The following is a 22827-nucleotide window of genomic DNA, read 5'->3' on the forward strand; positions in this document are numbered from 1 at the left end:
TTTATTTATTTATTTATTTATTTATTGGCACAAATTTATTTATTTTTTTATTTTTGCCACCCCGAACTACGCCTCTTTCCCTGAACTGGTTTAATTTTAGTTTTTCAACCATGGGCGAACATTGCCCTACCAAACGACCGGCATTGCAAGACCCCTCTGCTCAGAGGGCGTAGAAGCCTCGTGGAGGAGTCCCATTTGGCAAATGTGGTGAAGTTTTTATGGCTTCCTTTAGCAATTGCATTTTGTCATCAATTGTCTATTGTTACTGATTGCACGTTTTCAAATATTCCAAATGATGAAGTTTTTATAGTGCTTCACCGTAATAATGCGTTCTATGAGGGTTATTGGCTCATAGTACAGCAATAAAGTAAACTGTGCAGCATGTCTGACATTATGCGCTGCTGGTGACCTTTCAAATTGGTCCTCTTCCTCATGCTGCCTGACAACCCTTTGGAAAGCCTTTTTTTAAGTCCTGTTCTTGGGCATTCTCCACCATTTGCGTATAAGTGTAGTGTAACCTCTCTTAGCGAACGGTTTAACAGCCAATCTCCGCTGTCATCACGGTAGCTAAGGCGGACAGATGACAAAAATAACAAGTCCAGGGCGTCTGCCTATCTGCCCTCCGTTGTTACAGCTTAACTGAAGCAGCCAGTTGTGAGTGCAGCGGGCTGCAGATGAGCTGGTGGGAAGGAGATAAGGCTGACTATATAGTCACGTTGCTAATGATGGCACATACCTGTGACTTACAACTTAAGTAAAAGGAGGAAAAAAAACAAAAAAACGAGGAGCAACACTACGTGTGCAGTTATATTGACTGGTGGCAGTTATCACTTCACTGGATGTAGTTCAGCGTTTTGGTTCCGTTTTACATTATACGATTGATTCATTTGATTTGAATACTCTGAAATTGAGCCTGGATAAGCCGAGTGCTCATTTACACCAAGATAAGTGTCCACTTGTAACCCAAGTTTTTAAATTGAATATAGTGATTCTATCATTGCCTAAACCGCCAAAATCAATGTATTAACAAATTTTATGTAATGACCAGAAATACATTGAAACAATGCCTATTATGTCTGTCAGGAAATAGATGTCTGCTAAACATTCCAGGTATATCCCCGACCTATAGATGTCTTTTCGCTGTTTTCAACCCAAAACATTCTCTTCAATTTTATGAGCGACGGGAGTTAGATCAGATAACTTGTGCAGCACCTCGCTGCACCGATGAAGAAAATGATCATTTCCAATCCATACATCCATGAAAGCGTAGAATTTTCAAGACAAGAACTAACCAAAGTAGTATTACTTCTTGTGTATCGCTTCATTGAGAGATACACTGTACACATAAATCCTGAAAGAGAAGTCCCTTTGTTGTTTTGAGTCGTATCTTTTTCATGCTGCTTTCTCAACAGCACTGGCAAAGCTTTCCCACACAGGTATAGAACCTTTGTAGAACCTTTTTTTTTTTTTTTTTCCCCCCGCTTGACGGAAGATGACAAAGACATTTTCTTTTATTATTTTCTGTCCTTGTTTCCGAGTCCTACGACTCATGATTTCTCTGTGGTTCCCCCTTCGCTGCCACCTTGAAAAAGGGAAGCACAGCAAAAGTTGAAAAGTGCTTATATAAATGCCCCAGAGGCCCTGACCGCCTTCACGTTTAGCTGCTCAAGTGTCTTAAAATTCCTGCTTGGTTACCGAGGTCGCCCTCTCCTGTTCAGAGTCTGCCCTTGATAAGATTAATTAAGCCTGCTGGAAATGATCGCGGGACTTTGAAGCTGCATCGGCAGCGTTCTCCTTTACACCAGCCAGCCACGATTGCGTGTGGGACTTGCAGCGGACCATTTGTAGGTTCTGGCAAGTTCTGATCCGAGACCACTGGCTGCACAGGCAAAGTTCTGAGCCGGCATTCATCGAAGTGTGTGTGAGTGAGTGTGTGCGTGCTGTCCCCGTTTCAGGGTACACCAAAGTGGAGGGGATTCCCCAGCCCTCGTGGGTATTGTCGTCCACCGTACCGTAACGCACCTCAAGGTTTTTTTGACGCACCTCAAGGCTGACGAACCATTTCTGTGCTTCCTTTTGTAGTGCACTTGAAGCAGCAATTGCCTTTAATCCTTTCTTAATGGGGGGGGGGGTTACACACAGGAAGTACATGGAATTGGCGGAGTGTGCATTAATGTGGTTTTAAGGTGAACTAATGGATGGGCATAAATCGTGTCACTAGTCCTTGCTGGTATACGACAATTGGCCAGATGTTTTCCTGTGTGCAGTGCAGTGCATAAACAGTGGAATCCTGGTGGTTGGACGGATAGCCCCAAATGCAAACAAAGGGCCACAGCGAGATTCCATTACCATTTTGGCAGGGAACGCAGGCATGGACACCCTCCACCCACCTCCCAGGGGGACCTCGTCAGCCACCAAAAACACAAAGATGGCATATCGGCTTTCTGCCAGTGCTTTGATTTCTTGTTAGGTTGTCGCTCCCCAACAGCTGCCACCAAAGGAATAGAGCACTCTCAGTTGTACATGAACGTGCACACTTACCGAACACAACACAATGCAACGATGGGGATTCATTAGAATAATGTATGAAGGCAGGTGGGAAGAATGAGAGAGATCGTCATCACCCGTTGACAAACCTATGCCACTATAGGGATGGTAAACCAACATGCTCTGGGCTTAATAGTCTTAATAGTGGCTGTTGAATCCATATGTACTCCGTACTCTATTCGATGTTGCCATGATCGCTAAGGGGAAGACACAGAGCAGTCTTATTTTGGGGAAGCCTGGAAGGTTAATCTGTGAGGCAGGGCAATGCAAGCCCAAGCAAAGTGAAATTGAACACCCCTTTCCCACAGCACCAAAAACCCAGTAACACCCGCTAACATCCAGCATTTGTTATAAGTGGGAAAGGTAACACCCGAGTTTCTTTCCCTGGTCAAATGACCCCCTGCTTTAGACATGGGTGTTTATTTTAGCTCTAATGTAAACACGACACCCAGGTAGGCCCGCTAATGTTCGTCCCTTTACCAGTGCGATTCGACGCACGTTGAAGTTCCGGACGCTGGCGTGTTTATAGACAGGAAAGGCCGTGTATCATTCTATCATTTCAGATCAGATTTGGAATCCAAAATCAGAAGTTATTGACATTTTTCCCACATGTGGGGACCGCTCCGAGGGGACTGCAGCGGAGAACCCCCACACTCCCCGGCGGGCTCTGAGTCACTCCAGCACTGGGCCAAGCCCGTCTCCAACCTGGATGAGGGTCTCTGCTCCCCTTAGCCTAAGGACCTGTGCACGCACTGTACATCGGGTGCTGCCGGAGCGTGGGTGCGGGCATGGATACTCCATGCTGTTCTTCTGTAATGTTGGGTCGTTCGTGAACAATCCAATTCTTTTGAACGGCTCTTTTGTAGGAGCGAAGGGGACAGTGTCTCGCTGAGTGAAGAGCCGTTTTTTGTTTTTTTTTCTCTTAAGTTTTACAGATATGTCGTTGTTTATCTTAGTTGCTGTCTCCTTCTCTTTTTTTCCCCAATCACACTGGCACCGTGACACAGCCTTTTCTGGTGTGTTTGTGACGGGGATAAAAAGAACGGCTTTTCTCCTGGCAATGAGAAAGGCGGCAATTGCCTATTTTTAGCAGGTTTGCTAATTTTGTTGTAAAAACCGTATCAGGGGCTTTTTGCGGTTGGATTTTTAAAATGTATTATTTTCACAGTGTTATAATTATTAGTTCACTCAAAATTCTACTCACTACACTGCGCACACACAAGGAGCAAGAAGAAGAGATGTGACCAAATGAAAGACAAAAGAAAATGCAGCAAGAAGACTGGTTAAAAGGTGCATGACTTGTTTTTAAAATATACTCAAAGTATAATTTCCAAATCTACACCAAAAATTGTATTTTCTTAAATACATGATAATTTATTTAAGAAAATTTACAAAGTAACTGAGTACATGTAAATAATTACGACCCACCTCTGCTCACACCTGCCATTTTCACAATAACACTGGAAGGTGCAGTTTAATTTATTGCCCATTTTTCCTTGTAATATGGCGGTAATCCAGACAGCGCTGTATTTCCTTACCCTCATTACCCAAATATGTTTGTTTTTCCACACAGGAATGCGTTGGGGGAGGGGGCACTTGTCCGCTTAATTTAGTCTGCATTGAAGAATGCATTTGTCTGAAAAGGCCAACTCCGCATAAGATTATAAGTTAACGAGTGTCTCAGGACCTTCAGTCCTGACAGCCAGCTGAGTCGACGGGTCCTTGCATAACTTGTGTCTGCCTGCGCGTGTGTGTGTGTGTGCGCACAATTTTATGTGTGTTTGCGCACAGGGTGGGTCTGCTATTATTATTATTATTATTATTATTATTATTATTATTATTATTATTAATAAAAACACGTTACAAAAATACACTATCTTGTTTTTGAAAAGGATTGATAACGTTTTAAAACACTTAAAACTTAAAGCGGACCATTATGCTAATGTTCATACTCTATATTTTATTCTGGGACTCCAGCAGAGCAGCTTGGCATCATTCATAGTTAAAAAAACCCCACTATTTATCTTATACTGGCCCTTTCTCTTTTGCTCAGTTTTGTCTCTGACTGAAACAAGCCATATTAGCTCCTGTCTCTTTAAGAGACAGAAGCCACTCCCTAAAACGCCACTTTCTTCTGATTGGCAAACTTCCGGAAGCCTGCGAAAGCTACATTTTATACGCCCATTGTCTGCACTGAAAGTGTATTCACAAGCCATTTTGTCCGATTATCAATACAAGACAAACATTTCAGTGATATAATGTTGTTGCTATGAAGTTATTGGCTTTTTTCCCGCAAGCAGTGTTGGTGTTGATAAAATCAAACAATCAATCTGATCAAAATCGTTGAAAAGACAAAGATAAGGTAATAAAATCATACCCTATTTCTTTCCCTATCCTGTCTTATTTTGGCCTAATCATAATTTTGAGCCAGCAGAAGGATCTGCTCAGGAACCTCCAGGCTGGCTTTACCAGCGGCGGTGGTAGCGTTGATGTCCTCCAGAACGGCCTGCCTCCCAGTACAAGAAGCCCAGGAGCCTCACTCAGTTGAACGATTACTGCTCGCTGGGCGGATTCTGCGTCCTAATATTCCAGAGAACGGTTGGCGTGATAAAGTCCTAGACTTCAAGTTGCATCTTGGTCCAGCGTAGTAATCCTCTTGGAGTTCTTGTCGAGTCTTCTCCAAAGCAAAGAATCCCAATGTATTCTGCTTGTCTCTTATTTTTATAGTTCTGCCAACGTCTCTTTCCCTTTAGGATCACATGATCAATGACTCATGCCCGTTGCCCTATCAACGTCCTTTTCCTCAATGACTCTTTGTGCTTCTTTGCAAATTACTTGTTTGGTACTTTCCACATGACTCATCCCCTCGTGACTTTCCGACATGTTAGGTTATTTCCTAAAATGGCCGTCCCAGGCTCAGCCCACATAGAGTCCCACATTACATGTAACTATTTTACTGTATATATACATTTTTCTTTGTCTACAATTTCTATCCCTAACTCTTTTACATCATCATTACATTAGTTACCAATTCTTTCTCATGTGAAACCATTTACTGAACATGGGTACATCATTACCGTCCAGTAATTACTTCTTATTGTTACTTATAGATTATATAGAGTATCATAATAATAATATCATAATATAATTTAACCAGTTTGTTACATCATTGTAAGTGCTTAAATCATTACATTTATCATTACATCAAGACATCTTTCTTCATTAGTGCATTTCAATACGTCTCAGAGTCTAGTCAGGTCCATCAACGGGGCCTGTACCTCCCAATTCAGGGGCTCCAGTGGTTGATACTTTAATTTCTCCGACTTTGCTATCTCCTCCCACAGTTCCTCACATAGGCCTGCGAGTGCCCTAAATACTCCTAGCTGCCGCCTCTGTAACTTGGAGTGGAGATCCCGCTGGGGAAATGTCCTCCAATCCTTCCATCTGCCCTGATGTGATTCCCTCCTTCTTCACTGCACCAGGTTCTTGTGTTAACTTGGGTGTCGGCCGATCTCATTCTTTTCCTCTGGTCCCAGCATATGCATCTTTGTTCTTAATTTCTTTCTCCTTTCATTCTTCTTTTTCTCTCTTTTCTTCCCTTGTCTGGGCCCTGGTTTTAGCCCTTGTCTTGGCTGTAGCCTTCTTCTCACCGTTGCTCTTCTTCTTGGCCTTAGTCATACTTACGATGGGTGTTGTTCTGGTGTGCGGCCTACTGCAGGAATACTGTCTACTTTTACCCACGCTCTCTGGACATGAGCTCTGATTACGTCGTCCTGTTTCTCCATGCACAACCACTTCCACATGAACGGGCTGGTAGTCCAAATTATCCCTTGGTTCAGGCTAATATCAAAATCTTCTCCTTGTACAGGGTCGACATAGTTCGGACCCCAGTGTCTCCTTAGTATTTTTCCTTTCTCAACTTGCTCGAAGCACACATTCAGGATTACGGGTAGGGTCCCAATGGGCTTCTCTCAGTCCGATTGCTGTATGCTCGGGTCCAAGAATGCGAGGTTGTCGTAAAAACTTGATATTCCCTTGGGCACAGCCGCTGATATCTGCAGATGCTGTTCACCTCACTCAGTACCGGGTCTCGGTAGTCCGTCTAAAATCTGCAATAGTAGCTTGGACTGCTGCTCGGTAGTATCTTGTCCACTGAGTATTATCAGTTTCTGGTTTGCCTTTAGCTTTGCTTACTTCTCTTTTTACTGGATTCCTCTTTTTTGGGAGACGATATTGCCAACAATGACCATGCGGTGCTGCCTTTCTTGTCCTACTCCTTATCTTTGCTTCTTCTCCTGAAGAAACGTGCGATATTTCCTTTCCCCCTGGGCTTCAGCAGCTTCAACTCCTGCTTGTTCGGGAAACCTTCTTCTTCGTTGGGCTTGCTACCCTGGACACATACAACCCAAGGTATTGCAGCTGCTTCTCCTGCCACCGGTCCTCTAGCGTGACCATCACTGTTGCTTTCTTCTCCTTGATAACAATTTCTTCATCCTCCCAGGCATCAAGGCACGTTACCCTATACTGTAATGTATTCCTTCTTTTCCTCTCCTCTCAGGGTATCGCCATGCAACTGTTCTCTCCGGCACCCGGCTGTCGAGGAATTCCTCCCCGATCAGGTTCCCCCTAGTAGTCAGTTCCCACTGGCATTCCCATCCTCCCTTGATGGCCCGTTCTTGGTTGGAACCGGATAGTCCTGCCAATCCATTTGCATGCTTTGGGTCCCCAGGACCTCGATATACCCTAAAAGCCGACGGTATCTGATGGCCAAACACTGGGCGGGCAGGCAGCCGCTCCTAGAGGCGGACGATATAGCCAACCATTGTTTATGGCCTGTCTCCATCTTGCCTCACTGGCCCCTAGGCTGGTGCCTGAGGCCACTGGCCCTTCTTCTCCCCTTATCCACGGGACTCCCTCCAGTGATCGTGGGTGCAGTTGTTGGTGCGTGTCGTGGCCAACTTCATGAGGCCCTTCCGGCAAGAGAGAACAATGAACAGCAATGAACCTCCTCACTTGCCATCCTGTTGCCCGAGTCACTTCGACGAGCGCTCCCACCGCAATTCTGTCCCGGCTTTGTTAACAGGTCTCCAGTTCTTCTCCATCCCATTGCCAACAGGGCTGCTCCTGCTCGAGTCTTTTCCCTTGGATATCCCCTCAGGTTATAAAGGTCATATCTTGCTTTAAAGTGGGAAGGGTTGTGGGTTTGAAACTCACCACACGTGTCTGTAACCTTTCCCAACTCTAGCATTTATTTTTTGTCTGTGAGAAATCCCTTTTTTGCATACTTCAACTTCAGAGCTCTGCCTGCCCAGAGCTCATTCGCTCCTCTTCTTGTAACTACCACCCCCTTAACCGTGGCTACACGAAACCAGGGCGGTAGGCTTTGCACATTTGTAGCCATTTACAGCCATTTCCTCAGCTGTCCTTGTAGGGTCTTGTCCCTTTCAGATTTGCGCAGAGGGGTTTTGCATACGCTTGGTATCCCTCCACGTGGTCCTGAAAATAGTTGCAGAGTCCTAAAATACTTTAAAAACTCTCGTGTGTTGATAGGGGGTTGTATCCAAGACAGCTTTTCTTTGTACCCGCCGGAAAGCCCTAACTCCGTTGAAACTTTGAATACCAGGTAGTTCACATGGAACCGTCCAAACTGGCACTTATTAAGTTCAGCTTGTGTCCTGCGTGTCTCAATCACTCTTTGCAGCCTTTCCAGATGCGCCTCCTCACTGTCATCTGTGATGAATACATCATCTATATACACAGTAGCCTCCAGGCCTTCTAAGATCTCTATTACTGCTGACTGGAACACGCTTGGTGAATTCTTGTAGCCCTGTTGAAGTCTTTTCCCCACGTACGATTTTCCTTTATGGGTAAATGCTGTCTTGGCTTGTGAAGTCCGAGCCAGCGGCAGGCTACAAAATCCATTGGCCAGCTTGATACATGAATTTGTATTTCCTGACCTGCAGTGTTCTCAGCGGCCTTTGGGTTGATTAGGCTGGCTCTATTAGCTATGGTCCGATGATTCAGGGCCTTGAGTTGATCACCAATCTCCAGCCTCCCCAAGCCTCTCTCAAGCTCTCCAGAGAACCGGTGGAGACCTGAAATACCTAGAGGATGAGCAGGTTTGAGGTGGGAGGTCCCATTCTTACGAGCCTCCCCCAAGCTCTCCTCCACAGACCGCAGGTGGAAAAGCTCACTAAGATGCTCAAGACTCTACTAGTGGAGACAATATAAGGACTCGGGGATCTGTCGGGGGCCCCGAGGAGACTGAGTCTGGAATGGGGGCCTCTGCAGGCCTCCCTTTTGGAGGCATTGCAAGGGTAGGAAGAAGAAATTACCGGACCCAAGCATAAGGTAGCGAGACCGAGATTACCATCAAGAAAAGCATATGGCCTGGACCGGGGAATTGGCCCCATAGGTTCCCTGGAATGGAGATCAGCAGGAGGGCGGCCGGAAGGAGGAGCAGATGTGCTGTCTCCAAGAGTACAGGGGCAGCCCCAGGAGCACGAGGCGACGGAGTTGAGAGACCTCTATCAACTGCCGCTGGGTCCTCTGCCTGACGGGAGTCAGGGCGGACGGATGTTTCCGGGAGGTAGTCTCTATCAGTACCTGGGAAGCCCCTGGGAGATACAGACAGACGGACCGCTCATAATCACAAACCAGGGGCTGAGGGCACAGAACCAGGAGTTCAGGAAGAAGCTTGACAGAGAAGCAGGCAGGGAGTATGTGCAGAGCAGAGAGAGAGGGGCACAGCTCCTGCGGCAGAAACCCGAAACAAGTAGATTAGTCACTGTAATCGGCAGCAGAGATCTGCAGTCGCACGCAGTAATTCACGAGGAAACGCATGAAGATGAAGACGGACATACAACAGGGAACGGAGATGCTCCTCCAGTTCCAAGCCTGGCATGGGACAGTGTTGGATTGACTCAGAGCCCGGCAGGGAGTGTAGGGGTTCCCTCCGCTCTGTGCATGCTCTGTTCTCGCTCTGTCAGTGCAGGGTACCGAGTCGCTCGGGTGGAAGCAGGGAGAGACGGGGAGGTGGCAGAGACACCATTGGCTGATAATGTTGACATGGATGAGGAAACAAATTCAGACTGTCTGTTGCTGACAGAGACTGTCCAGACAATCAAATTTACACCTTAGAGGAGATCAATTATTTTTTAGATAAAACGTATGGACAGTCTGTGAAGCGGTCTAACAACTTCCGAGACTGAGCGAGTGGATGGGATTCATGGGCATGTTGTGCCTGGAGTAGATGACCAGGTCCCTTTTACGCAGTAAGAAGCTGCAGCAGAGCGTTACGTTTCTCAATGGTAAAAGCATTAAGTGAGGTTATGCTCTGAGCACTTCTAAATGATGGGAACATTTCAAGGCCTGGTTTGAGAAATACCAAACCTGTCCTTTAAGACTCGTGTTTTTTGAAAACGGTCTGAAAAATATATATATATATTTTTTGGACGGTCAAAGGGGAGGGGGGGGGGGGGGGGGAGTCAGTCATTATGATTATACTTATGGTTTTGCAGTGGGTTTGTGTCCTTGCTGGGTCCTTACTTGGAGACACCCTCCTCCATTTTTTTGCAAAGGATGAAAGGAATGGGACATAAAACGGTGGACAGAAGATAAAAAGGAGGCCTTTTAAGATTACTGTGTCTCTCTCCGATAGAAACAAAAGACTGGCATGGGACCTGATTTGAAGGAACACATCAGAGCCAACAGGGAACGAGCCGGGACCCGAACTCTTGGTCTCACTGATGCGGTTACTAAAGAAAAACGGCTTCAGCGCCATGTACTGTGCCTTTTTTTTTCCCTTTTTCTTCTTTTCCCAAATTGAAAGTGACACAAAAGCTCCACAGACTTCGGATGCTCGCAGCCATAGAACACTGCACTATAAAAATCTCTCTCTCCCTACTATTCAGCCCTTAAATGTAAAATCGGGTAGGCCTCAGAGCCCAAATCGGTCCATGTAGGACAAGGAATATCAGATCTCACAAGGTTGTTTTCATTTCGACTCATTCTTACCGGTCCTTGTGTGACTCTTTAAAGGTAGCTTTGTCCCTTTCAAATAGACGCGCAAATCTCTTTCTCTGGGGGGTGGGGGTGTTTGCACTGAGAGACTGAAATTGGACATACATTCCTTGTCTGGATGGGACTGGAAAATCAAGCCAAAGGACTGAGTGGGGGTTGGGGGCGATTTCCATATGTCTACAATTTAGAAACATGGAAATATTGTTTCATTATTGTTTTTAGGCAGTTGATACAGTGGGGCAAAAAAGTATTTAGTCAGCCACCAATTGTGCAAGTTCTCCCACTTAAAAAGACGAGAGAGGCCTGTTATTTTCATCATAGGTATACCTCAACTATGAGAGACAAAATGAGAAAAAAAAATCCAGAAAATCACATTGTCTGATTTTTAAAGAATTTATTTGCAAATTATGGTGGGAAATAAGTATTTGATCAATAACAAAAGTTCATCTCAATACTTTGTTATATATCCTTTGTTTGCAATGACAGAGGTCAAACGTTTTCTGTAAGTCTTCACAAGGTTTTCACACACTGTTGCTGGTATTTTGGCCCATTCCTCCATGCAGATCTCCTCTAGAGCAATGATGTTTTGGGGCTGTCGCTGGGCAACACGGACTTTCAACTCCCTCCAAAGATTTTCTATGGGGTTGAGATCTGGAGACTGGCTAGGCCACTCCAGGACCTTGAAATGCTTCTTACAAAGCCACTCCTTCGTTGCCCGGGCGGTGTGTTTGGGATCATTGTCATGCTGAAAGACCCAGCCACGTTTCATCTTCAATGCCCTTGCTGATGGAAGGAGGTTTTCACTGCAAAAAATCTCACGATACATGGCCCCATTCATTCTTTCCTTGACACGGATCAGTCGTCCTGGTCCCTTTGCAGAAAAACAGCCCCAAAGCATGATGTTTCCACCCCCATGCTTCACAGTAGGCATGGTGTTCTTTGGATGCAACTCAGCTTTCTTTCTCCTCCAAACACGAGAAGTTGAGTTTTTACCCAAAAGTTATATTTCTGGTTTAATCTGACCATATGAAATTCTCCCAATCCTCTTCTGGATCATACAAATGCTCTCTAGCGAACTTCAGACGGGCCTGGACATGTACTGGCTTAAGCAGGGGGACACGTCTGGCACTGCAGGATTTGAGTCCCTGGCGGCGTAGTGTGTTACTGATGGTAGCCTTTGTTACTTTGGTCCCAGCTCTCTGCAGGTCATTCACTAGGTCCCCCCCGTGTGGTTCTGGGATGTTTGCTCACCGTGAGATCTTGCGTGGAGCCCCAGAGCGAGGGAGATTATCAGTGGTCTTGTATGTCTTCCATTTTCTAATAATTGCTCCCACAGTTGATTTCTTCACAACAAGCTGCTTACCTATTGCAGATTCAGTCTTCCCAGCCTGGTGCAGATCTACAATTTTGTTTCTGGTGTCCTTTGACAGCTCTTTGGTCTTGGCCATAGTGGAGTTTGGAGTGTGACTGTTTGAGGTTGTGGACAGGTGTCTTTTATACTGATAACGAGTTCAAACAGGTGCCATTAATACAGGTAACGAGTGGAGGACAGAGGAGCCTCTTTAAGAAAAAGTTACAGGTCTGTGAAAGCCAGAAATCTTGCTTGTTTGTAGGTGACCAAATACTTATTTTACCGAGGAATTTACCAATTAATTCATTAAAAATCCTACAATGTGATTTCCTGGATTCTTTCCCCCCATTCTGTCTCTCATAGTCGAAGTGTACCTATGATGAAAATTACAGGCCTCTCTCATCTTTTTAAGTGGGAGAACTTGCACAATTGGTGGCTGACTAAATACTTTTTTGCCCCACTGTATGTGCAATTACGTCCTTACTGGTTCATTATTATAACACCTATCAGGGATATTGCTCAGCCAAATCAATGGGACATTACTGTTTTACATTCCATTTTACATTCACTGCAGGACTGTAAGCCTCAAGATGGTCCCGTTGTTGTTTGAAAGTGTTGGAAAAACCATTGGATTTTGACCATATTCTTTTAGTAGAAACTCTGTAATAATAATTTATGTGAATTCTAATCTAACTTCTATCTAGCCTCGCATAGCTTGCCTTCAACATCTGAGATTGTTAAACACAGTTCCCGGGCTGCCTACCCTGCTCTCTCTCTCTCTCTCTCTCTCTCTCTCTCTCTCTCTCTCTCTCTCTCTTACTCTCCCTCTTGTCCCCCTGTGAGGATTTCTGATTTCTCACTCCGTTCTCCAGAATTCTGTCTGGAAACACGATCGGGCCTGGCTGACGTCTCTCTCCAGTTCTGACCCCGATGAGGGAGTTGATGCTGACTCTCAAGGCACGGCCAGTGCAAACACAGCGTGCACCATTGCAGTGAAATCCAAATAGGCCAATTGACAGTTGGCCACATGTTGAGCCCGAACATTTGAATTAGTAAGGCCATTAGAGCAATCCAGAGGAGAATGGAGTTGAATCCAATTAAATCAAAGTGCATGCCGGTGGCAAGATGTTGAATGTAGGGCTGCCCCCTGAAGGTCGCAAGTCGAATCATCAGTCGGAAACCCGTCAGTCGACTCAAGTTAAACAGTCGGTTTTTTTGTCCCCATTACGCACGGTTCCGTTCCATACACACCTGTTTCTTTCCATAAGACATAAAATAACCTGCATCTAAAATAAAAACACACTGTTGTGGTGTGCAAAATGCTCCCCAATCCTCTTTTCGCCTCAATTCTGAGTCGGGTACAGCCCGACTTTTAAAGATTCCCTATCTTTGCTTTTCACAATTGTGAATACGTTTTGAAACTTTTTGAGATTTTGAGTCTTGCCTCGAAGAGTGAATTCATGGTTAATATTGGCTGCAGGTTTCCTTTGTATTGAAACAACTCTTCGATTTTATTTTTGCTCACCTCCTCTACTTGCTTTCCCTAGTCTTTTTTTTTTTATTGCCTGTGCCTTTCACAGTGAGTCAATGAGGGTTAATGAATTACCATTTCTGCGTCGTAATGTGGGGGCCTTTAAATGACAGAGGAGACGTTAAAGGTTATCACGAACGCACTCTGTGTCCCAGTAGCCACTTTAACGTGCTAAAATGAGAGGGAAAATGACTCATAGCTAACCTTGTCGCTGCTTTTGGATTTCACAGTGCAGTCACGGTCGCGGGGCTGTATAGGACGCATACCGCGGCCAGTTTTCTCGCTGCATATTCAAATGTATGTAAGTGATACTACTAATAGTTAATAATACACTTTATACATCACTTTTTCCACACATATGGTACAAAGATTGTCAGAAAAAAAAACGAGAAAAAAAATGAATGAAAAGACTAATAACAGTAAAGGAGTAAAAAAAAAAAAAAAAACATTAAGAAATGGCTCATATTAAAATAAAGGGTTAATAGTATTCACAAAAAGCAATACTAAAACAGAGCTGAAGGCCACGATGAAAATTCTAATTTAGGGATATGTTGGGGTTTTTTTTTTTTAAGAGTTTATAGAGCAAATAGATCTTACAGAGCTCGGATCCACCTTGTCCTTGAGTGGAAGACCTTGATGCTCTCGCGTACGACTGCAGAGAGGGTGTAGACATTCAGTAATGTAAAGGTAATGAGGCGGATCTTAAAGTCATTCCTGTCTTTGATATGGAGCCAATGATAAGTGTTCTCAAGGTTATTTTTGTGAAGAATGCGAACAGCACAAGGTTGTGTTTGGCCCCAAGTGTACCTGAGATGTAATAGTCATTAGTCAATTTGTAATTTTCCCTAATTGTCTGGAGGCGAGTGGGGAAACTTTTGTTGTAAGGTCTCGCACTCGCACACCTCATACCACAGGGGGAATTGCCCATCCCCCTGACCAGCGAAGCTTAGAGGCCCAGAAAGTCTTCTCAAGCTCTCATCTCAGCCTGTCTTACACCATGCTGAACTCAGTCCAAGTCCGATGGAAGGCGTTCCAGACAATACCTCGCTACATTGCAACCCAGCTTGCAACCCGGTGCCGTTTACAACTCTAACCCTGATGTGTGTTGACATTTGTTTGGTAAGATAAGAAGGCTAATCCAACAAAAAAAGCGCCAGGTGTTTATGTCTCTTCTCTTAAGATTATGGGGGATGACAGAGCCACGCTCGTTAACATGCGTGTGAGCTGATCTGTTGGCCTTTAAGATTTATCCACTGGCCAAATAGTTTTTCAAATGCGTCTAGTGGGTTGCTGTTGGGCCCGCCTGTGCACCGTTGCAGGCGTTTTGACACATACAGTGTCGTTTCCATGGAAATCCGGCCCCTTCGCGCCATGTGATTTGTGCACATGAACACAAATGTGCACACGCACATGTACGTACACAACAACCCTCACTTACACATGCACACATGTACTGCTGTTCCCCTTTCTGCCTCTCTTGCACACACACACACACACACACACACACACGCACAGCAACTCCCAGGGGATAGAATGTTGCTAGGCAACATGTTCAAGACAATTGGGACGTGCAATTGGTTTAGGACTGATTCAAAGGTTAGAGGGCGTTAAATCTTCACTTGGGTCTCGCTACGTCCTCTCTCTGTCTCTCTCTCGGTCTCTCTTTCTCTCTCTCGGTCGCTCTCCCTCTCTGCCTCTCGTCTGGTAGCCTGTGCCCCTGTTGAACTTCTGCATTGTCAATGTAAAGCTGAATCAAATGAGAAAAGGAAAGTAACTAACCAACACGATTACTTGTTGTTTTTAGCTAACAGAATTAACCAATTGGTATTTCTAATTGGAAATACAATTTCTCTCTGGGGCCTGGGATTTTGGTATGCTACCTCCTTTTGTAGTGTTTTTACAGTAGATTAACCCTGCGCCAAACGTCCTGTGATTGCTTCACCAAGCAATTCAGTGCACTGGCATCTGCTGCTGTTACCTGGTGATAAAAATAATAAATAAACACCACCACATTAACAGCTTCTGGGCGTTTACAGTTCAGTTAAACCTGCTATATGGAACAGACCCATCACCCAAGAGTTCTCTTGGGTGATGGCAGCATTTAGGGATGGGTCCAACGTATCCGCTGTTGTTGAAGGTGCCGACATGTGCCATCGGTACTGAGCCCACGCACTGAGCTGCATCTCTGCTTCTGTTCTGCAGTACCACGTCCCGTCAGGGCAAAGCTCAAATGCAGGTTGCAAGCTTGAGGTCATATATGATTAGGCTGGGTAGAAGTTTGTTTTTCTGTCCAAGCAGCAACCATTACGGTGGGTTAATTATGGATGTTACGATACACATATTTGCAAAGAACATGTATTTGTACATGTATTTGTTTAGAACTACTACAATACTACATTGCACATACTACATATTGTTTTTTACAAGGAGCTGTTTTTGTTTTAAATGCTGCTGAGAGGACATCACAGAGGATAGGTCAGGTATAGTTCCATCATTGCTCATAGTAAAAAAAAATCATACTTTATGATATTAGTTTTCATCAATTAAAATTTTTTTAAATCGAGGTAATTTCTCTGGCATTTCTATATTTTTGCTGTATCGAAAAGGTACTGAACAGTGACACCACTGTGTCGTATCGAAACCAACCATGAATTTTGTGAACCATTACACCCTAGTGGTAATTATACTGCAGTTTGGCTAAAGTTGACACTGATTCCGACAAATGACAGCAACTCACCGGAAGTCTCATTCATTTCTCCGGGGAGTCACTCTGTTGAATATGTTCAGCTCTTGCGACAAATTTTGTATCCGAGTACAACTGGAAGCCACTGTTGCCAAATATGAAAAGCTAGAATTAATGAAACTGGGTTTAAAACTACTAACTAACTAAGTTGCATATAAAAAATGACGTTATTCATGTTAAAGTTTGGTGTCACCATATTCTCTATTTAAACTCTCATTCATGGAATGAATGGAAGCAACTTCTCACTAGAAATAGGAAGTTATTTAAACCAAGTTCACCAAGGTGTCGTGGTTTATCTGGGGACGTAGTTAAATGATTGACAGGTCTCTCATTCCAGTTTGTGCAAGGTAGACATGTTTCTTCCTTCCCCTGATATGGTTTTACTCCACTTAAGCACACTAAGACGATGCAAAATTAGGAGTCCTGGCTCCATATTTTCTCAAGATGGCAACTTGAGGTTTCAAATAGTTTCTTCAGAAACCAGACACTATGTCCAGGTTTTTTCCCCCGGTCTATGTTTCTTACGCAACAGAGACATTTAAAGCGGTGCACAGCAGTGGATGTAGCTGCTGGGTGAGTGTCATTCCCCCGTCAGGTCCTCATGCTGGTCTGGTTCTCAGGCTTCTCCTGTCTGCCTTTTTCAAATCTCTTAATTTATTTGTGTCCATTCGGTTGTGTCTCTGAATAGCTGTCCGACTGACTGTCTGAATGTCAGGTCTGAATTTCGCCTTCCCTCCCGCTTGTCTAAAGCCGCTCACCTTTCCGGCTAGTTGCCTGCCGCATTCAGAGCCTGTCCAAGCGTTGTCACTGAATTGCTCTGTAGGCTGGTGAGCCTTTCTGCTGTCTAGGGGGGGAGACTTTAGAGTTAAAGGATTTTATTTATTTCCTTTTTTCCCCCTTTCCTTTTTCAAGGAGGAAGGCAGCGAATCACAGCATAGATTGCTCAGGACTCCAGCCGGGTAGTGCTCCGCCAGTGCTCCCCCTCAAGTCTTTGTTAGTGAATTGCTGTCGAGGTGAAAGTAACAAGAACGTTTGGATGAAACCAGCATCCTTCAAGTCAAAGTAAAATTTCTTTTCGTTTATTGCTACAAAATGGTTATGTCATAAAACATCACAGTCTGGGGAGTCGTTTTGGAGTTCTCAAGTTTTTGTCATTTTTGGTCCCAACGAAGTAACGATTGCTGCAGCAGCCGAGCAATAAAACCGCACTCAAGTGTTTTACTTCAAGTGTTGTGGAATAAGGGTCGTGAAGTGATCAAAAAGGCAGAAGCAAAGTGTGTTCTGCAGTTTTTTTTTAACCTCTGCTGTCCCATCTTTGAAGCGCTGAATCAATGCTTTCCCTTTCTGTTTATTTGTGTGTGTACTGGGCTTGGGCAGACGATTAAATCGTCTGTCCGTGATCGACTCAATCAATCGCGATTGACATTGATGACAGGAAAAAATCGGAGCATTGAAACGGTGCAGTGCAGTTTACCCGCTCTGAAACTGGAACGGAGAGAGGGAAAGAGGGGACGGAGGCTCTCCCGCTCTCCGTGCAGAGCTTTCGAGTCACCACTCGGATCTCACTTCCCTAGGGCAGGTGCTCAAAACAAAAAAAAAAAAAAAAGGCACATGGACCCCCAGCTCGGGTTCTAGGCATTTTGCCGCTCTGGGCCAATAGAGCAGCACGGCGGAGCATAGATCACGCCCCCGATGGTGCGAATTGGAATGCCCATGAGCCCTGCACACATTGCGGGCGCACCGAGGACACATTCTTCATGGATGTGCATATTTTGCCCAGACAATCCGCTACCTCGATATGAAAAACGTAAACCTAACTCAGCGAATTGGAGCAGAGTTTTATTTGTTTCTCCTCCAGACAGCGGTGCACACCGGCTCCCATGCCTGTCTTATTTATTTTCTTTAGTTTCCTACATGTATGAAACATTATTATTATTATTATTTTTTTTTTTACAACTAAGTTAAGGGAATTGCCCCTTCCGTCCCGTTCCAAAAAAAGCCCTGCGTCCCCAGTGTTGGGACAGGGTAGACCCACATCTCCCCATTGCTTTCGGTTGCTTTGGGACTTAGTTGAACAAAAAACGTATGTTTTTGTGTCAATACTTTACTTGTAGATAATAAACTCTGCACATCTCTAACGGGGAGACCGTATTTGACGGACAATGTTTGCATCCCTAATTCATGTTTTTTTTTTTTTTTAATTACTCAGGGTCATTTAGAAATGAGTCACGTTCAAGCGATGGAAGGCAGAATGTGACTGAGTAAATGTTTAGTACGTAAAGGTTTGCATCTACGAATCTCAACCGTATGTCATGCTTCAAATTGCTCCGTTGCACCATTTGCATGCTTTTGCCAGTTGGTTATTTGTTTTCCCCCCTTCCTCAGTCATGGGTTTGACAAATAGGACCGCAAATACGCACAATTTGTAGTTACGATTTTGAGGTCTACATCTTTGGCAAACCTTAACCTGGGAGATACCGTTACGCAGAATGCCCTTCTCTTCATCCCTATGCCAAAACATTTACATGTATCTCCCCTTGAACATGGGTTGAGACTTCAGCCTCCATTCTGTGAGCGTGTACAGCAGATGTTTACCCCTTTGCACAGAAACCCCTCCACAGATGCGTTTTCCATCTTCCTTACTCCTTCTTACCTGCTTTCCCAGTTCTCCAAATTTTCCTCAACTTATGGACATGCTTTGCCATCCATTCATTGATTTCCGTTTTCTGCTGTTGCTTTGGGTGCCTTCAAAACAGTGAGTTGGGTGGTGGGTCGATGGTGTTTATAGCATGAACACAGGCATATTCTGTCATCTGCTGTGTTGGACACACTCCCTCTCTCTGTCAACCTCAATCTTTCTCTCACTCCCTCTGTCAAAACCCATAAAATTCAGTTTCATCTTATCCTTCCCTTCACTCTACACACACATCTCATACACTTTCACTGTGTGTTTGTGTGTGTGAACAGTAGGCTACATGCTCACATTGCAGGTAACGATACACTAGAGATTATGCGTCTATATCAGACTATATCAAGTTTGATATCTGAAAATGAAGCGATAAGGACTGAAGTAAGTCTCATCAGCTCTTTTTACATAATGACTTGCTATTGAGTCAACCTAAGTTTGTTTGTTTTAAAAAATCATTTTCACTGCAGATGATTTTTTTGTCCAGTTAATGTGACTTAATAACTTCTAAATAAAAATGCAAAGTGATTTTTGTTAATATTTTCTTTATTGTAGAGGTGACTTCTTTGTGTAGTGTGTTTTCATACCAACTATTTCAAGATATACACTAGGGCTATACAATTTTGAATAAAATTAGTTGGATTTTCTTGATTAGAATATATATTGCGATACTTGCATACTTTATTCTTATGGATACACGCTCATAGTATCTGTATAAATTACACAATACACGTTTGAGCTTTTACACATAAGTACATTTCCTCAATGAGGAGAGTGTTATTACTGAATTAATAAGTGGCTCCCGGAATTTGATATTTATTTCAAGCTGCACTAAAACAGAAAACCACCAATAGTGGCATCTGACTAATTTGTACTAACTATGTAGTTAGATGTACAACACAATACAGCTGCTCTGGCACAATCTGCAACGCACAGTGGACTATGCTACTATGAAACGCCACTAACATATGTATGCACAAGCATCACCCAGATGAGACTCATAACGACCACAACTCTTTGGCTCTCATCAGCAGGAGCTGGTTTCAAAATGTCAGTACGTCTACAACCGCTGCCTCAAAATGCTCCATCTGTCTGTTGCGTTGCACTGCTCAATGTTTTCATTCAGTTGACAGTGTTCCGGTTTCTGAGTGTGGATGCGCTTCCTTCCTGAATGAAGAAAGACTGGAAATAGGGATGTGGGGTTCAAGGATAGATCTATATGTCAGTTGGTGGTCTCTCTGCTAACGTCTTGGTGCCAGATGCCACAGGACACCTTCAGAGGTCTTGTGCGGGTCAGAGCTGTTTTGGTGGCATGAGGGGGAGCTTGGTTTTAATGTTGTGGCTGATTGGTGGGTGTATATCATCTGCCCCGCTCTCCTTCTCTGTCAGCCTCATTGTGAAAGTGATGAAAGTAGAGGTAGTACAAGAAAAAAACCGATGGGGGCATCTGGCCTTATTCCAGCTGAAAATGGAATTGGATTAGAGCCTCCCTTTTTGTGTGTGTGTGTGTGTGTGTGTGTGTGTGTGTGTGTGTGTGTGTGTGTGTGTGTGTGTGTGTGTGTGTGTGTGTGTGTGTGTGTGTGTGTGTGTGTGTGTGTGTGTGTGTGTGTGTGTGTGTGTGTGTGTGTGTGTGTGTGTGTGTGTGTTAACAAAGGAGCTAGACAGCAGCCAGCTGCCCTACAGTGAAACGCTGGCTGGCAACCAATGAGGGATGAGATTTGCTTGGGCTCAGCCACTTCCTCTGTGTGTGTGGGCGTGCACTTGATGCATGGAAAGATTAATTTGCACGTGAAAATAAGCATGCACGCAGGAAAGGTGTATGTTATTTGGTGTGTAGTTTGCACATTCATTTGTATGTGTGCATGTTAATGATAGGTGTATTTGTGAAACATTGCATGCAAAGGCTGTGTGCGTGTGTGCACCAGAAGCTGCTAGACATTTAAGTGTAGGTTTGCAGATTTTGAACCTATATATAAATAGACTATTGCTTACCTCTAATACTTCAACTCATAAACAAAAATTTGTCACTGGGTTGTCGTTGTCAATTTTATTTGACATTCAAAAGCACCGTTTCCAGATGCTATCCGCCGTTCTCTCATAATTAGTGTGAATGGGAACGCTCGGAACGGGTCCAAAATCGTCCACATTTCTCGGCTCCACACTTAGGCTTTGGTTTCACATTTATTAATTAAAATTGACTTTCCTTTGTTTGCTGTTCGACATCCACCGCTGTAAAGCTGCAGCTCTTGTCAAACTTCTTTGCCTTCTGACGACTTTGTTTGACTGTGAAGGCTAGAAATTGTGCTATTAAAGAAACAATCTTTACTCTTCTCTGCTACCAGGATGTGACTAGTAACACTGCTAAAGCTTTTATTTATTTTTTACCGGGTCACAGTAAACAAACACTGGGATCCATTTAACTGTCTGACGCCGCTGGTATGCACTTTAGGGATGAGCTTGTATGTTAGCCTATGGATATTTGTTTGCACCCTCAAAAGGTATTTGTGTGCACTTATCCATACGATTTTGGATAGGCACACATTAGGTGTGCGTGCGTGGGAATGTGTGCGAGTGTCTCTTTGTCACTACAGTGAATATGAAGCCATTCAAAACAAATGTGGACTCCTACATATCAAGAGGCAATCTCTTATTATTTGCATGATAACGCCGTCTAATCTGCTAATGAATAAGGAGCTATTTGGCGGCTTATTTATAGGGGCTTGATTTGATGGCTGATAATTGCATCCCCCCCATCACACGCACACACACCCCCACATGCTAAATGAGGAATTGAGTTACAGGATTAGATGGCATGTGATATTATGTGGGTTTGTTTTTTTTCCCCTCTAACCCCTATTTCGCTAGATTGAATTCCTCCTATTTTCCACTCTGTTTCCTAAATGCAGCGCTGGACCGAAAGGAGACAACATCTACGAGTGGCGGTCCACCATCTTGGGCCCACCGGGCTCCGTATACGAGGGGGGGGTCTTTTTCCTGGACATCGCCTTTACGCCAGACTACCCCTTCAAACCACCCAAGGTAAGAGGCTTCCACTATTCCAACAAACAAAGACAGACTCCTAAAGCCCACTCTTTGAGTAGTGACAACACCACTGTTGTCTCAGCCAACTATAATAACTCGTTCTTGAAACTTTTTTTCTTTCACTTTGTTCAATCATTCGGTTACTCACCAACGGGTTATTTTGGTCGAGGTAAACCCAATTCGATCTGGGCTTTCAGCTTTGACTGCACCCTGCTTGTTCTCTTGTTCATGTGTGGGTGCTCTTTTTTTGCAGAGATAGGTGTGTGTGTGTGTGTGTGTGTGTACGTGTGTACATCTTTAATAATTTGTATTTAATTTAAATTGTGGTTATGTTTGTAGACATACTGAGGCTTTACGACAGATCTTATTTGGCCGTAAGAGGAGAAAATTCTTGTTGCCATAACTTTTTGTCTAGTTTAGTTTTTCCTTTTAAACCAAATTGTTTTTATTTTATTTGTTTTTCTCAATACCAGACTTGGTAGATTTGCCCATTTTTCGGTTAACCAAGTACAGTAGATTGTATTGTTATTTATCTATTTATTTATTTATTATTGGCTTGACTGTGTTGTTATTTTGCTGTATTATAATAATAATAATAATAATAATAATAATAATAAATATAGCTGCAGGCAGCAAGACATTGGGTTCAGTTTAGTCGTGTTCGGTGCGTTGTACAGTTTCCCTGTTTCTCTGAAATGCAGTATGATCTTCCGAGTTTACTTGAACGCAGTATGGGCACCCCCTGGTCTGTCGTTTCTTGCGTGCACGTGTTGCCTGTAAACCAGAACATCTCATTATTATAACTCGCCGTTGTCTGTGGAAATAGAGCTGCACTCTCAGTGACGGGTGGCTGTTTGGTGCTGTGTCAGGCATATATTTTATTTGGCATTTTTAGTAAGTTACAT

General features: G+C 44.0%; 1 protein-coding gene across 1 annotated transcript in view; it reads left to right on the forward strand.

The window, feature by feature from the left end:
• Positions 1-22827, forward strand: part of LOC307235119 (ubiquitin-conjugating enzyme E2 E2-like) — a 57851-nt gene that overhangs the window by 21287 nt on the left and 13737 nt on the right. Inside the window, exon 4 of the mRNA XM_080007106.1 lies at positions 21787-21919. Within this exon, the coding sequence (XP_079863232.1) occupies positions 21787-21919 (133 nt within the window). The remainder of the gene's footprint in view (positions 1-21786; positions 21920-22827) is intronic.

The sequence above is a fragment of the Zeus faber genome (genome assembly GCF_960531495.2).
Source record: "Zeus faber genome assembly, chromosome: 1".
NCBI classification, from domain to species: domain Eukaryota; kingdom Metazoa; phylum Chordata; class Actinopteri; order Zeiformes; family Zeidae; genus Zeus; species Zeus faber.